This window comes from Hippopotamus amphibius, chromosome 11 (assembly GCF_030028045.1).
Source record: "Hippopotamus amphibius kiboko isolate mHipAmp2 chromosome 11, mHipAmp2.hap2, whole genome shotgun sequence".
In the NCBI taxonomy this organism is placed as follows: Eukaryota; Metazoa; Chordata; class Mammalia; order Artiodactyla; family Hippopotamidae; genus Hippopotamus; species Hippopotamus amphibius.
In genome coordinates this window covers 90,532,282-90,549,562 of record NC_080196.1, presented here as the reverse complement: position 1 = coordinate 90,549,562, position 17,281 = coordinate 90,532,282, and the positions used below count along the sequence as shown (strand labels likewise).

Genomic DNA, 17,281 nt, shown 5'->3' with positions numbered 1-17,281 from the left:
AGGAAAAGAGACTTTTATTGAATTAGGTCACAAGTTTTTAACTGACAGAAACAATTAAGTGATCGTAAAAATTTTTTGAATTTTTGATGCCTGTCTCTGCTTTTATATTTTTATTCTCTTTGGCACACTTTATGTACAATTTTATTAGAACTTTACAAGTTGAAACAATCTGCTCTGTCATTGTGGTGGGCCTGGGATAACTCCTAAACTGTTTTCTAAACTCTAATTCTTTCATCATACATATACTTGAATGGTGACCAAAGTGGTGTACTAGGCCATTTTACTAAGGGAATAAATAATTTGAGACTTTTTTTTTTGCATCTTATTTTGTCAAATTGAGGGACCAAAAGAAGTTCCGTTTTTACACCTTGAGTCAAAACCTTTATTTCCCTTTGTTTTATTTATACCTTTCTATGCAAAAGCATTTTAGAATATGCTTGAGTTAGCCCAGGATTGATTGCTCCCTTAAACTCAAGGCTTGAGTGGGAGAAAACATAACTAACATTGTTTAAAGCATTAAAATGAGGGAGAAAATAAATTGCTCAAAGTGTACCCTTCTTTCTGTTTCTCTGTTGGTTGGAATCTGAATTTTTAAGTCATTTTTTTCTGTTGCTTTCTTGAGAAAATAAATGCAGTATGATCTTGCATGGTAGTTGCTGAAATTGTGACATTTTATATAGTTTCTTTCATTTTGGCAGTTGAATGACAGCATATAGGGTTGTCTGTGAATCACATAAATATACTTTTTGGTTCTGCTTGATGCATTAAAAATTGCTGTAATAAATTTATATGCAGTTTTTATCCTTTGACTTTTTCCTATGAATAGGCTCTTTTAAAACATTAGCATTCCCACAGTTTAACCACTGAATGGGCTGATTCTTGTTAGTTTTGTGAATGATTTCCGTAATTCTCTTTTTGCTAAGGTAAGGGGGAAAATGTCTTTAGAAGTGCTTCTGTGCTTTTCTGAATGGTTACTTGTTGATTTTACTGAGGTTGTGTCTTAAACTGACAAACATATAATTTGTTAGAGAATGTATGTTGTGGGCTGAAAATGACACTGTTAATATAAAATGTCAATTTTGAAATCATTTTATGGTGGAATTTTCAGTGAAAAAGACTTAAGAATTTTCAGTGTTTATTTTATGAACCTCATAATTATGTCTACTTTGATTGTTCACCAAATCAATGTTCAGAAATCTATGTATAATTCTCCCCTCAACAACTTTCTGCCCATCTGCTTTTCATTAAAAGATTTAAACTGTGAGCTTATCATCTTTCATTATTGAGATTCACATACGAGATTGGTGTGCTTAAAAGTAAAATAAAACCAGTCTAAATTACTGAAAGCTGTGAATTAGGGAATATGTAATTTAAAAATTTAGCTTCCTTACCAAACTATAGTTTATCATTTCATAGCAATTACGAAACAGTCATCTATCATTTTGCCACTTTCCTTATTAGACTTAAAATTTTGTTTTCTTCTAGTTATTTATCATTCACATAATTTTTAAATAATTTAAGTTATAACATAATTTTTATAATAATACATCTATGACAACTTTTAGGTATGTTTATAAATTCTGATTAGTTAGTAGTATTGTTCTAGGTTGATATTATGTGGGTTTGCCTTAAATAAAAAAGCAAAATATTATTCATGTTGAAAGAGTGTTAAACCAGAAGTTAGATATGTTTATTGTTATATTGTGACCTGGGACAAGTTATTTAGCTTCTCTGTTTCTGTTACTTGTGGAATGAGCATACTCCTCTTAGTCAATTTCTCAGGGTTTTTAAAAGAAATCAATGAAATAATCAAGGTGAGAGAACTTTGAATAGTATATAGGCCAATACAAATTGCAAATTGTAGCTAATCAGCAAATTTATTTGCATATCAACAATATGCTAAAGTTTTTGAACATATTTCTTTTGTAGAAGCTTAAACAATTCTTTTCCTTAGTCTCCTCCTCCCACGTTGAGATACCTTTTTTTTTTAACTTCTTATTTTATATTGGTGTATATCCAATTAACAATATTGTGATAGTTTCAGGTGCGCAGCAAAGCAACTCAGCCATACATATACATGTATCCTTTCTCCCCCAAACTCCCCTTCCATCCAGGCTGCCATGAAATACTTAAAATATAACATAGAAGTCAATTTCAACCCAATTTAGCCAAACAACCCCAAATTCTAAATTAGTAGAGTTCAAATTACTGAAAATCTGCTAAATGTATACAATACTTAATTGCAGTTTTGGGTTTTTTAAAATAAATTATTTTCCTCTGTAATGTAACATTTTTTTTTAAATCGGATTTTATGTGGGAACCCAATTTTTTTTTTTTTTTTTAGGTTGCATTGTTGTTCTGCAACCAGTTGGTAAGCTTCTTTTCTAAGATTATGTATTATTCAACTTCTTTTTTTCTTTCTTTAATCCCTGAGGGCCAACACCATGGCCTGCCAGTTTCCTTTGGTACCTCTTACATTACTTAAAAATTTGAAGTGCGGACAGATGAAGAAGAATGAGACAGATGGGTTGATAGAAAAGAAAAGATAGTTGAAAAAGAAAAAAAAATGTTGGATGGTAGAAACTGCCTAAAGGACCACAAACAATTCCTTCTGGGGCTGTATGTTGGCTCTGTGATATAGATCATAGGTCATCAATTAAGTTATCAGCCTAAGTATGCTGCTTCTGTTAACTCCAATGGAGAGTTGTTGTTTTTTTTTAAGCTCTTTATTGGAATATAGTTGCTTTACACTGTTGTGCCAGTTTTTTTTCTGTACACCAAAGTGAATCAGCTGTATTTATACATATATTCCCATATGTCCTCCTTCCCTCCCGCGACTTCCTCCCACCCTCCCTATCCCAGCCCTCTAAGTCATCACCCATCATCGAGTTGATCTCCCTATGTTATGTGGCAACTTCCCACTAGCTATCTGTTTTACATTTGGTAGTATATATATGTCAGTGCTACTCTCTTACTTCTTCCCAGCTTCTCCTTTGCCCCCCCACCCACCCCGTGACCTCAAGTCCATTCTCTACATCTTCATCTTTAGTCTTGCCCTGTCACTGGGTTCATCAGAACTGTTTTTTTTATATTCCATATATATGAGTTAGCATACGGTGTTTGTTTTTCTCTTTCTGGCTTACTTTGCTCTGTATGACAGTCTCTAGGTCCATCCACCTCACTACAAATAACTCAGTTTCATTCCTTTTTATGGCTGCGTAGTATTCCATTGTATATATGTACCACATCTTCTTTATCCATTCATCTGTTGATGGGCATTTAGGTTGCTTCCATGTCCTGGCTATTGTAAATAGTGCTTCAGTGAACATTGTGGTACATGTTTCTTTTTGGATTATGGTTTTCTCTGGGTATATACCCAGTAGTGGAATTGCTGGGTCATATGGCAATTCCATTTTTAGTTTTCTAAGGAACCTCCATACTGTTTTCCATAGTGGCTGTACCACTTTACATTCCCACCAACAGTGCAGGAGGGTTCCCTTTTCAATGGAGAGTATTTTACTTGCCAACTGTAGCCTGTCTGACCTGTTACACCAACTGACTAAAATATAGTAAATAACTCTTACATATATTTTTATGTGTGACAATTATCAGGAATAGATGTTAAGTTCATTAGATGACCCATTTTATGTACTTATTTTGGTTGTGGACACTTGAATTCTTGAACTACAGGCTTCATATGAAATTAACTTTTTCCCCCTACCAACAAATGTTCTTTCTTGTTTGTCAGTTTTGGAAAACTGCTTGCCATCTGACAGCAGTACTCTGTTGATGAATGAAGGGATGTGTGCTGTAACACTGAGCTCTAGTCTTTTTATTTTCATACACGAACTAATGGCAGGGTCTCCCTGAGGTTGTGGTGGAGAGTGCATCTAACCATCAAGGCCAGAGTTGTTTTCCTTCTCTTCTGTCACCTCTTGAATTGTGGCTGATGACATCTGGACACATTTTCTGCATAAGTGGTTGATATAGTTTGATCATCTCTTTTTATAATGAAAATATCCACAATTTTTTACTTTGTATTTGCTGATTTTTTTCTTTTTCTACCACAATTGAACATTTCTGTATCCTCTTCACTATACCATTCTTCAAGTTAAGGCCAGACTTGTTTGTCATGTTAGAGGAATATAACACAGAGTTTATAAATTTATGTATTTATTTATTTATGTTTTTATTTATTGGCTGTGTTGGGTCTTCGTTGCTGCACGTGGGCTTTCTCTAGCTGCGGAGAGCGGGGGTCACTCTTCATTGCGGTGCGCTGGCTTCTCATTGTTTTACAGTGGCGTGCTAATTTGCCAGTTAGATGTCACATCCTCTGTGAATTCCTCTTTATAGGCCATTTTAAAGGGGAAAAAAAAATCTGTATTTGTCATGAAGGTTCTTACGCTTGCTAACTGTCAACACATGCTTGTCTGAATATACAAATCATCAGATTTGGTGTCAAAAGATCTGGGTTTGTAATTTTGCAAATTTGGGAATATGTATGGGTTAAGCCACAGTTATGCATTTTTGTAGGAATAGTAATTGGTTAAATCTTTCTGGAATGTAATTTGCAATATTCATCAGAATAGAAGTGTCATTGACCTGGCAATTCCACTTCTAGAGTTTATGTTAAGGAGGTGATTGGACAAGTTCAGAAATGTATGTAGAGAGGTATATGTGTAAAGACTTTGGTAACAATGTTTATAACAGAAAATTGCTAACAATCTAGATGTCCCCCAGTAAGGAAATTGGATGAGTGAGCGAACAAAAATGGTGCATTTGTACACTGGAACAATATATAGTCATTAATAATGATCATGTGTTTATAGATATGGAAAATTCCACAGCATATTAAGTGGTTAAAGCCAGTTACAAAATTATTCATATAGCATAATCTCATTCAAACAAAATTGTGTTTTATATATATGTACTTAAAAAATGTGTATATTTGTATAACTTCTGTATAAGTTTTTATAGCTTTATTTTTATGATTTTTTTAACTTGTTATTTTGAAATAATTATAGATTCACAGGAAGTTGCAAAAAAAAAAAAAAAAGTGCTGGGAGGTTCCTTGCATCCTTCCCTCTTTCACCCAGTGGTAACATCTTGCATAACCCTAGTTCAGTACCAAAACCAGGAAATTGACAGTGGTGTAAGCCACAGAAGTTATTGAGATTTCAGTAATTAGTTATACATGCAGTCATTTGTGTGTGCATGTATAGCTCTGTCCAGACTTGTCACATGCGTACCCACCACCACAATCAAGATGCAGAACTGTTTCATCCCAGCAAGGCTCCCTTGTGCTTTCCCTGTATAGCCACACCCATTCTTTCCACCTTCCCCATCTCTAAACCCTGGTAGCCTCTAATCAGTTTTCCATCTCTATTATTTTGTTATTTCAAGAAGGTTGTTGAGGTGAAATCATGCTATATGTAACTTTTGGAGATTGGCTGTTTCACACAGCATAGTGCCCTTGAGATCTATTCAAGGTGTATATTGTAGTTCATTCCTTTTTTTTGCTGAGTAGTATTCTGTGTTGTGTGTTTAAACACTGACTTATTGAAGGACATTTGGGTTGTTTCCAGATTTGGGCTGTTGTGAATAAACTGCTGTGAACATTTGTGTACAGGTTTTTGTGTGAACATAAGTTTTTATTTCTTTGAGATAAATGCTCATGAGTTCAATTACTGGGTTATATGGTAAATGTTTTGTTTTATACAAAACTGCCAAAACTGTTTTCCAGAGTGGCTGTATCACTTTACATTCTCACCAGTAATGTATGCGATATCCAGTTTCTCTGCATCCTTGCCAGCATTTGATGTTGCCACTCTTTTTTATTTTAACAGTTCTGATAGGTGTATAGTGTTACCTCATGGAGGTTTTAGCATGGTTCATTTTTACACTAATAAATAAAAATTACTTTCTTTTTTAAAAAAGAAAAATTACTTGGATTTAAGTTCCTTTTCTGTCACTTATTAAACGTTACTTAATACTGAGAAGGTTTGTTAGGTGAATAAGGAATATTTCCTTTGTAATCCGCTAGGGTTATACGGCTACTGTAGTAACATTAATGGAAGTAAAATCAGAGCACATCACCCACAGTTGTTTGACACAGCTGTTTTGATACTATTTCAATATGTAAAATTACTTCAGAAATTACTAAAATTATGCTTTGTACTTCTCCTCTGCCCCACAGGGGGGAAGAAAGGCAAAGACTGGAAAATTACTTATTAAAGAATACACATATGCACGGTTGATAGTTTAACACTTGTGGATATGTTTCATTTTCTTATTGAGGGTTAGGGAGCTCATGTTTATTGAGCAGAGTGCCAAGCACTTTCCACACATTGCTACCAAGTCCTCACAGCTGTCCTATCAGATGGTGGCATCCTTACCTCCGTTGTACATATAAGGAAACTGAGATGCTCAAATTAAGTATCTTGGCTAGTCATACCAATAGGAATGAGGAAGCTGGAATTTAAATATGTAGCTTTGAAATCTTTCCAGTATATGGGAGCATATGTTGTCTTCAGTAACGGGAATGGCTGGAAATCCATGTTGGCAGTTTGCAGGAATGAGTTTGTAAATTGATGGTCATGGTTAAATTGAGAGGTAGTGAGTGGGACTTCCCTGTGGTGCAGTGGTTCAGAATCCACCTGCTGGTGCAGGGGACATGGGTTCCATCCCTGGTCCGGGCAGATCCCACGCTCTACAACTAGAGAAGCCACCACCCTGAGAAGCCTGCACACCACAATGAAAAGTAGCCCCTGCACGTCACAACTAGAGAAAGCCCACACGCAGCAACAAAGACCCAGTGCAGGAGTATAAGAATTGGAGTATAAGAATTGAAAGTGACCAGGCTGTGAATCTAGGGTACAGAGTCATCTATATTACTTCTGTTGCCATTTCTTCGTAGTGTTCCAATTTGGTGTATTATTTTAATGGAATTAAACTAGAACTTTTTTTTTTGGTCACGCCACATGGCGTGTGTGATCTTCGTTCCCCCACCAGGGATCGAACCTGTGTCCCCTGCAATGGGAGTGCAGAGTCTTAACCGTTGGACTGCCAGGGAAGTCCCTAAGCTAGAATTGTTAAAGATTATGTACTTGACTGTGTTCTGCTTTAATAACAGTTAGTGGTTTATCCAAGTTTGCTGGCCCAACAGTTTGTAGCAGTGGTTAATTATAGTGGATGCTGTGAGCACCTGGTTAGGCTTTACTGCATGTACTGCTAGAGGCATTCTTATTATTGTGGTTGCTGTTTACATTATCTTTTTGTTTTTTGCTAAAAATCTGAGGATGATCGAAGGTATTTAACCACTGTATACCTGGGGCACCTTGCTGCTGCTAAAGAGTTCTGTTAGTGTATATTTTTGATTCTGTGCTTATTGGCTTCCTATTTTATGTAGAATAAAATCCAAATTCCTTAAGATGGCATTATGGTTCTTCTCTCTTTTGCTCTATTTTACCTTGCAGGTCTTCTCTGCTACCTACACTCCCCAGTTTTGTAGCTTTGTCATGATGTATGTTGGCGCACTCAGCAGAGGTGGCAGAGATGACATTGATTATTTGAGACATAACTTAGAATAATCCAGCTGTATTATTGGTATTCAGTGGGTAATTTTGTCGTGGAAACTCACTGCAGCACGTGGAAAGTGAGAGGTTAATGTTGATGACAGTTCTCTCCCGAAGGAGAGTCTCTTCATGAATCAAAGTAGGGAAGGGAATAGACTTAGGATATAGCTCAGAAATGGTCGTAATGTTTAAAAACTTCCCTGTAGTTGTGAAAATCTTGATAATCACTTCCTTGCTGAATTATCTTCAGGGAAGCCCAGTGAAGGTTCTTAAAACTGGAAAAATCCCTAGACGGGTTTCAGATTTTCTAGTGTGTGCGTAAGAGATCCTTGGGCACGGCTCTCTAGTCCCACAGGGCTCCTTGTCCAGCGGGTGTCACCCACAAAACTGAGATTCCTGTTCTGTGAGTCCATCTGTTTGTGTTGCTGCTGAAGTGATAGCAGCTCTGAGAAGGAGCCTGGTCTGCTGTCACATATAAGGATTGCTTCAGACAGAGCCACACCTGGCCATTGGATCAACGTGATTGTTTATCTAGAGTTTAGTTCCTTTAGCAAATGTTTGATTGAGATGACTAGTTTTAAGTATTTATCCCTAAGCTCTCATTAATGACATTTTCCAAATTGACCTGGTTGTGGAGTGTATGTATACAGGAAGTTTGAAGACCTCCATGTGATATTAATTTATTGAATCTGCATTGGTAGAATATTTGCTGCCTTTTTGTGTCCCCTCCCCCCCCCCCGCCCCCTTGTATGCGTCCAGTGCCCCAAATCTGCTTTCAGAAACAGCCATTCGGTTTCTAATTGTAATTGTCTTGGAAACATTGGCATATATTGCAGCTCAATTTTACTTTTATTTACTGCAAATGATGATTTGTTAGTTGCCTGCTGCCAGAACATCTGAGCTCATTTGTTTAACTAAACAGTACTGTGCATAGATGCCTATAACACAAGGCAACAGTTACCAACCACCACAGTTGCTTACCACCTCATTTCAGTTCTAAATCAAGCAAATGGGAAAGAAGATTATTCTTAAAATGTTCCAAGAAGTTTAGAAAATTGGAGGATGGAGGGATGGGAGGAAAGGAATTCTATTATAACAATCAGTATGTTGCTTTTGGCAGGGATGTGCCTGGCTGATTTCCTTTGTAGAAATAACACTTCAGAGAGCAGAAATTGCAGGGATACTGCAACAAACAGAGCTCTATGAATCCTTCACTTAATAGGTAATTGCCATGTGTTTCTTCTGACTGAGCCACTGTACCAGGCGTGGTGGTGGAAGACATGGGTAAATGAGACATTTTCCCTGTTCTTTCATGGAGCTTATAATCTGGACATGCAAGATGCTTCTGACCTGCAGTGGTGATTGTTGAGGAGGGGTGGTGGCTGTGGTGCTGTTTCAGATCATGGCCATGTGTAGGGGACCCAGGCCTGAGGGACCTAATCACAGAATGGCAGGTGCTGGCTTGCTCACCACAAGATGGAGCTTTCTAACAGAAGTGGGATAGTTCCCAGCTTTTCCTGTCTCTTCACCCTTGAGTGACAAAGAAACCAGCCTTCTTCAAAACGTTATATTATTTTACATTTAGAAACAAATAAGTGTCTTTAAAGATATTTTAATAAAAATTTAAACTTGGGGGCAGACGTTGCCTTGAAATCTGGGGAGTGTGAAGTGTTTCTTGAGGGACGGGGAAGGAATTAATTTTGTCCTTTGGTAATGTGTCCGACAAAGGCTTTCATTGATTCAGTGCATTTTTACTAAGTGCCTGATTTGTACCAGGCTGGGAACGCTGTGATGAGCAAGGAGCCCATCACAATCTAGGGGGGCCACAGGCAGATAACTTGGCAGTCTTGCTACCAGGTGCTCAGTTTCATGATTGGGTGCCTTTGGGACAGAAACCAGACTTCTTACTTGGTGTTTGGTGATCAGAGGTGGTTTCCTGGAGGAAATGGTGACCAAATCAGCCTCACTAATACGTGTTGGAATCAATTCTTTTTTGAGGCTAATATTGTATTCAAAAGAAATCAGAACCTTGTTTTGGTTTTTGTTTTGGGAACACTCACTACCTTTCTGTTCAGAACGAATTGAGAAACTGAACTCCATACTCCAGCCATCTGGTATATTTTTCCAGGCTTGTAGTTTATCGTTCTCCAGTGTTGATTAACCTCTACTTCCCAGAACCTGCCAGGCTCTCTGTGACTGCCATGCCTTTGCATACGCATTCCTTGTGTCTGGAAAGCCATCCCTTTTGTGTGTCCAACTGCCTTCTCTTTCTCCTTCAGGACAGACAATTACTTCCTCCAGGATGCCTTCCTTGACTACTAATAGGGTAGGTTGGGTGCACCGTCTATAATCTTATGCACAGGGCCGGACTTGATCTGTGTGCTTCCCCTGTCTGCACCAAGTAGTCTGTCTGCTTCTTCATTCCTTTATGTATCCTGAAGACAGAGGCAGTATCTTTCACAGAGCCCAGCCTGTCCTGGGCACCTAGGCAGTGTTTGTTGAATGAGCAAATTCTGAAGCTTTTGAAGACTATAGCCACATGTATATAATTGAAGCTCTTGGTTCCAGCTGGTTTTAAGAGAGTGTTATTGACTGAAGAAAGTAGAAGCACCAGTGAAACAGATTTTATGCATGTGGTCTAGTTATTAACCTCATAAAACTCTTTACAATCTTTTGCATTTTATACCTCTTTACTTTTATTTTTTGCCCAAGTAACCCGTAAACTGAGTAATTCATAGTTCCCACTTCTTGCCAGTTACTAATGTATATTATTAAATCTGACCACAGTGATTTATTAATTAGAAGTCTTTTGGTTATTAACAAAAATCAATTTGATTTAGCATATATCAGTAAGAGGGGTTTATGTGATGAAGAGACAGGGCTGTCTCATAGAATCCCAGATGAGAAACACAGCTAGGCTTCAGCAAGAACTGGTCCCAAGAATTAGAAGGCCAGCAGGGATCCTGAGTGTCCTTTTTGTTTATCTCTGCTGCTCAGTGGATAGCGGATGGCTTCCTGTAACCCTCAGCTTGGCGGCCCAGTTCCAGCCATATGGATAACCTGTCTTTCCACCTCAATTCCGAGTTCCCTCAAGACTTTGGCATAGCTTTTGTCAGATGCCTATGTCTGATCCAGCTGGCTATGGCCAGGAAAATGGGGGTCAGGCTGGACAAGCCTGTCTGCCTCTGCTAACCCCGGAGGAGTAGGTGGAAAGGTAGAAGAAAGGGATGGGGAGGACAGCAGATGGATAATGATGTGAGGTGGACAGACACTCCAGAAATATCTCATACAGGGGTAATGACCAGAAACATGTAAACACTTGGCTATAGAATTATTTCTAGGTAACTCTGGCTAAAATTTTTTCAATTTTAGGAGAAAAAGATTTACTTTGAAAAGATATTTATCTTTTTGAATATGAATATAATTTGAGATTCTTACGGTAATGGCATATTCACTGAAATAGTTTTAGCTTTATGTATATGTACAAAACTTGTTTTTTGGTTGCCTTGGGGCTGCATTGTGTCTGTGGGCTTTCTCTAGTTGTGGTGAGTAGGGGCTGCTCTTTGTTGTGGTGCGCCGGCTTCTCTGTGGTGGCTTCTCCTATTGCAAAGTACGGGCTCTAGGTGTGCGGGCTTCAGTAGTTGCAGCATGTAGGCTCAGTAGTTGTGACACGTGGGCTCAGTTGCTCCATGGCATGTAGAATCTTCCTGGACCAGTGATTGAACCGATGTCCCCTGCATTTGGCAGGTGGATTCTTAACCACTGCGCCACCAGGCACAGTACTTCTTATACATGATACTGTCTTCAATTGCTGGGAGACAAGTTCTAGAGTAGCTCTAATAGAAATAAAAGGTTAGACTGGAATGTATTTGGAGTGTTCTAGTAGCCATATTAAAAATGTAAAGTGAAACAGGTGAAATTAATTTTAACACTGTGTTTTATTTAGCTTGGTATATCCCAAATGTTATAGTTTCATGAACATGATTAATAATGAAGTATTTGCTATTTTAAAAGAAATCTTTGAAATCTGGTATGTATATCGTATTCAAGTACATCTCAGTTTGGACTGGCCACATTTCAAGTGGTCAGCCACTACATGGAGCTAGTGGTTACCATATTAGACAGCGTAGTTCTAGAAATAGCTAAAGTAATCCATTTTCTTTCATAGTTTCGCTAAAATTTTCTTGTCAAAAACATCAGTGCTTTTGGACTGTTCTTTTTAAAAGTACGCTTCAGCAGCAACAGCAGAGAGCCCTGGGAGGTAGGGATTTTTACACTCGCCCTGAAAGAGTTGCCCATTTGGAGGATTTGCTGTGTGCCATGTGTATTGGCAGAAAAGAACAAAATTTTCAAACCAGTCACCGAGCTGTAAAGCTGGTTCTTGTTCTTCTTAGACTGCTGGTTCCTGGAATGTTACTTAAACTCCTTGGAAGTCTCAGTTTGCTTATCTATTAAAATAGGGTCTATAACTGTCCTGCTCATTAGAAGAAGTTTTCATATGCTGATACATTTGAAGGTGCTTTGAAAAACTTTTAAAGGGTTACACAAATGTGAAGTATTACTTTAATTTATTAAGTGGGAAAAAAAGCACTGCATTTTGGAATCAATAGTAGCTATCATTTATTGAGGTTTTACTTTGTGCCAGGCACTGTTCTAAGTGCTTTATACATATTACGTAATTTAGTAATAACACCGTTTGAAACAGGTACTGTTTTTATCATCTCTGTTTTACTTATGAGAAAACTAAAAGTTAAACGATCCCAAGCTTATATAGCTAGTAACTAGTTGAATTGGAATTGGAATGCACTTTTTTAAGTTATGGTAAAATACACACAGCAGAATTTATCATTTTAACCATTTCTGCGTGTTTACTTCCGTGGTATTGAGTAAATACATGCACATTGTTATCTCCATCATCCATCTCCAGAACTGTTCATCTTCCCCCGCTGAAACTTCATACTCATCACATACTAACTTCCGCTCACCCCACCTCCCTGTTTCCAGCCGCACCAACAGCAACCACCATTCTACTTTGTCTCTATGGATGTGATTACTCTAAGAACCTTATATACGTGGAATCATACAATATTCGTTTTTTTGCGTCAGGCTTATTTCACTTAGCATAATGTCTTCAAGGTTCATCTACGTTGTAGCATGTCAGAACTTTCTTTTTTAAGGCTCAATAATATTCCATTGTAAGTATGTACCGCATTTTGTCCCTCTCTTCCCCTCTCCCCTCCTCTCCTCTCTTCCCCTTCCTTTTTTTTTTTTTTTTTTTTTTGATAATACCATCCTAATGGGTGTGAAGTAGCATTCATTGTAGTTTTGGTTCGAATTTCCCTAATGACTAGTGATGTTGACCATCTTTTCATATACCTGTTGGCCATTTTTATGTCTTTTGCAGAAATGTCTGTCTGAATCCTTTGCAGATTTTTAAATCAGGTTGTTTGTTTTTTGTTTTTGATGAGTCTTTTTTTTTTAAATTATTTATTTATGTATTTATGTATTTATTATTTTTGACTGTGTTGGATCTTCGTTGCTGCCATGGGCTTTCTCTAGTTGCAGGCTACTCTTAATTGCAGTGCGTGGGCTTCTCATTGTGGTGGCTTCTCTTGTTGCAGAGCACCAGCTCTAGATGTGCAGGCTTTTCACTAGTTGCAGCACATGGGCTTAATAGTTGTGACTCGTGGGCTCAGTAGTTGTGGCTCACTGGCTTAATTGCTCTGCAGCACGTGGGGTCTTCCCAGACTAGGGATCAAACCTGTGACCCCTGCATTGTCAGGCGGATTCTTAACCGCTGTGCCACCAGGGAAGTCCCCATCCCCAGTTGTTTTTTTTTGTCCCCAGTTTTTGAATCTAAGAATTTTACGTCTCTCTCACCTGTCTCTGTGTCAGTTTGCATCTACTTGTGTTTTTCTGTATATTCATGGGTTATTGAAGCTTATGTATATGTTGAACTATTTGAAAGTATTATAGAAAAATAATGGCATTTTTCTAAATAACTGTAATCCTATGAGCAATACTTCCTTGGAACTGGGCACATGAGGCCCCTGCCTTGTACTCTGTGTTAGGGAATACCGTTCTCAAATTTTTTCTCCTCCCTGCTCCAGTACCTAAAAGGCAAGGTGCCCCAAGTGCTTTTCTTTTTTTTTTTAAACTCATAACCTTAATTTTTATTTATTTGTTTTTAGGAACTTTTGTTGAGATATAATTGACATGCAATAAACTACATATATTTAAAATGTACAATTTGATATTTTTTTTCTTATTAGTATTGTATATATGGCAGTTCCAGTCTCCCAATTCATCCCACCCAAGTGCTTTCCTTTAGGAGTCTCATGTTGAGAATTACAATGCATTTTCTAATTACATTGACATTAGAAGCTTTATTTTGCTGATATTGTCATTTACCCCCTGTATACTGTATTTTCCCTCTAAATTATCTTCCTTGTCTTTATTTTATAATGTGTTCCTTAACTGGTTAGCATGTACGTGGTTAGTGTTATAGTTATTAATTACCTTTCTGTTTCTCCAGTACCGAGTTGAAGCTCTTGGAGGAGGCAACCATTTCAGTCTGCAGGTCTTTAGGTAAGGAGGAAAAATGAATGTGTGCGTGTGTGATCTGTACATATATATGCATGTGTGTGGAGGCAGTTATTTCAGAATTTCTGTTACAGATTTTGTTGGTGCCGTATGGACTGAATTAATGAGGCGGTGTATTTTTGATGATGATAATTACAGCTGCACTAATAGTGCCCATCTTGGTGGTCATTGCTGCCACTAGAGGGCACCATTCAGTTAACAGCAGTGAGACGTGCTCGGTTTATTTGCAGGAGTGGTAATGGACTCTGCTAAGCCATAGAGCTTGTTCTTTTTGCAAATTATGAAGTACTGAGAAGAACCCAAAATATTGTTTGTTTTGTAGTTGCATCTATAGTTCCTAGAGAATATAGGATCATTCATCCTTTGCTTTGCCAACTGCATATACTATGTATGCTGTTGGTGGCTGTGTTAACTAGAATAATTATCACTTATTAATAGGGAAGTATTTTAGGAAGCTTCTCAAATTAGTAATAACAACCTGGTGTTAATGTAAAGTGCATGGGCTCTGGAATTATTTTATGGCCTTAATTGTAACTCTGCTACTTATTAGCTGAGCTTCAGTTTCCTCATCTAAATTGCAGGATTCTCCTAAGGAGAAAGTCAGACAACATATGAAATATACAGTTTAGTGCCTAGCATCTGTCATTATTCATTATTTATGTCAACAAATTGTTACCTTTTTTGGATCTCATTTCTCAAGTACTTTATTACTGTCAAATTGGTAGCAACTGGAAAGAAATTTATGCTTTAAAAAACGTGGATAATTATATTTACATTTCATTGTTGCTTTGAAAATTAGAGATAACGTATCTGTGAAATGACTGGTGTACAGGAGCTTAATAAGTGATGATGAGCCTTTTTTAAAATCAAGCTTACGGATATACTCCATGTAAGTTTAAGCTATGTGGCTAACTCCCATAAGTTACTCTGCCAAAAAGAGTCTTTGATGAAATATTTTTGCTTTTAAAAACAAATTATGTTGATAATGATGGAGGTGTTATTATAATAGTTGCCTTGAATCTTGCCTGCAGTTATAACCATAGATTTGAGGATTTTGCGCTAAATAGAGCTGACTTTCAAAAACCTATGTGACAGTTTGCTGAAAATTAATGTAACAGTGATATTAATGCAGTTATTAAGATGATGGTTTTTAACATGACCTTGGAGTTTTTAGAAAAATAACATTTTAAAATTGGGAGTAATAGTTACTTATTAATACAATGTGGAAAGCATACCAAAATGTAAAAAAGGCACTAATTGCTCATATTCCACAACCCTGACATAGCCATTGTTAATAGTTTGCCTTCTGTTATTTATTCTTTGGATATACATGATATATATTTACATACATATTAAATGCATATACATAATTATTTTAATCTGTGTTTTTCACTTGACGTTATGTATCTCAGTGTATCATTCTATATTTAAAACCACTTTGGAGAATAGCAAGAAAAAAAAATACATTTAATGCCCCAGATTCTAATAATGTAGTGATGTAGTTAAAATTAAAATCTTCCCACATTAAACAATGCAGGAAATCACTGCTAATCTTTTGTGATAAGATCAAAATCTTATCAGAGTATTCTGTGTGTATTGATTTATGTGCACAATTTTATGTAAGTGGTATTATTTATATGTTGCTTTCACTTAGCAATATTCAGGAACTTCTTTTCACATCAATAGATATAAATGCATATCAATTTTAAGGGCAATTTTAAGTTTTTCTTTTTTGTCCTTTGGTTTCCAGCATCTTAGACTATGCTGATTTTTTTTTCCTTCCTTCCTTTCTTCTCTCTTTTTTCTTCCTTGCTTCCTTCCTTCCCTCCCTCTTTCCTTCTTTCTTCTTTCCTTCCTTCTCCTTCCTTCCCTTTCCTCCCTTCCTCCTTGCTTGAGGTTTTTAGAGCTTATTACGTCTGTAGGTTGATGTCTTTTATCAATTTTGGAAAATTCTCAGCCATTATCGATTTATACATTGTTTCTGTCCTATTCTGTCTCTCCTCTCCTTCTAGGGTCTCTGTTATACTTTTATTAACATTTTCATTGTGTCCCATGTGCTTGTTAGGCGCTCTCTCTTTTTTTTTTTCTTTTTTACTTTTTTTCTCTCTGACCTTCCGTAGAATATTTTCTGTTAGTCTGTCTTTAGTTTATTAATCTTTTTTCTGTTAAACTCATCTATGAGGATTTTTAAAGTGAAATTTTAATTTTAGAATAGCTTTAGATTTATAGAAAAGTTGCAAAGTTATGTAGAGAATTCCCATATAACCCTCATCAGTTTCCTCTGTTGTCAACATCTTACATTAATGTGGTACATTTTTCACAACTAAGAAGTCAACATTGGTACATTAGTATTAAACTTGACCCTTTATTCAGATTTCACTAGTTTTCCTAAATGTCCTTTTTCTGTTCCAGGATACTACATTACATTTAGTCATCAAGTCTGCTTAACCTCCTCTGGTCTCATATTTTCCTCATTTTTAATAACTTTCAGAGTTTTGAAGAATACTGGTAGTGTATGTCCCTCAATTTGTTTGATGTATTCTTATGGCTAAGTCGGGGTTGTGAGTTTGTAGGCAGAAGATCACAGAAGTGATGTGCTGTTCTCAACACATCCTTTCAGGGGTACTTGTTATTAACATGAATTTCACTAATGATGTTGACCTTGATCATGTGGCCAGGGTTCTGTTTGTCCATTTTCTCCACTGTAAGGTTGTGCCCCTTGCCCTGCTGTTGCCTTCATTTTGAAGGAGCGTTTTTCTGGATACAAAATTCTTGGTTGACATTTATTTTCTCTCATCGCTTTGACTATGTCATTCCGTTGCTTTTCAGTCTCCTTCCCCCCCCCCCCCCCCCCCCCCCCGCCATGGGAAGTCTGCTGTTTAATTGTCTTGTTCCCCTGTAAGTCCCCTGTAAATGATGGGTCATTTTTTTGTTACTGCTGTCAGGATTTTGTCTTTGCCTTTAAGAAAATTTTAAAATTCATTCTTTTTTACGCTTGGGGTTCATATTCTTGGATACGTGGATTAATGTATTTCATCCATTTGGGGATGTTTGTGGCCATTATTTTTGCTGGGCTTTTTATATTTGTCTTTATTACTTTTTCC

At 37.1% G+C, this 17,281-nt stretch overlaps 1 protein-coding gene across 1 annotated transcript in view; it reads left to right on the top strand.

Moving 5' to 3' along the window:
• Positions 1-17,281, top strand: part of DYM (dymeclin) — a 367,767-nt gene that overhangs the window by 37,142 nt on the left and 313,344 nt on the right. Inside the window, exon 3 of the mRNA XM_057698938.1 lies at positions 14,110-14,162. Coding sequence (XP_057554921.1) covers positions 14,110-14,162 — 53 coding nt within the window. The remainder of the gene's footprint in view (positions 1-14,109; positions 14,163-17,281) is intronic.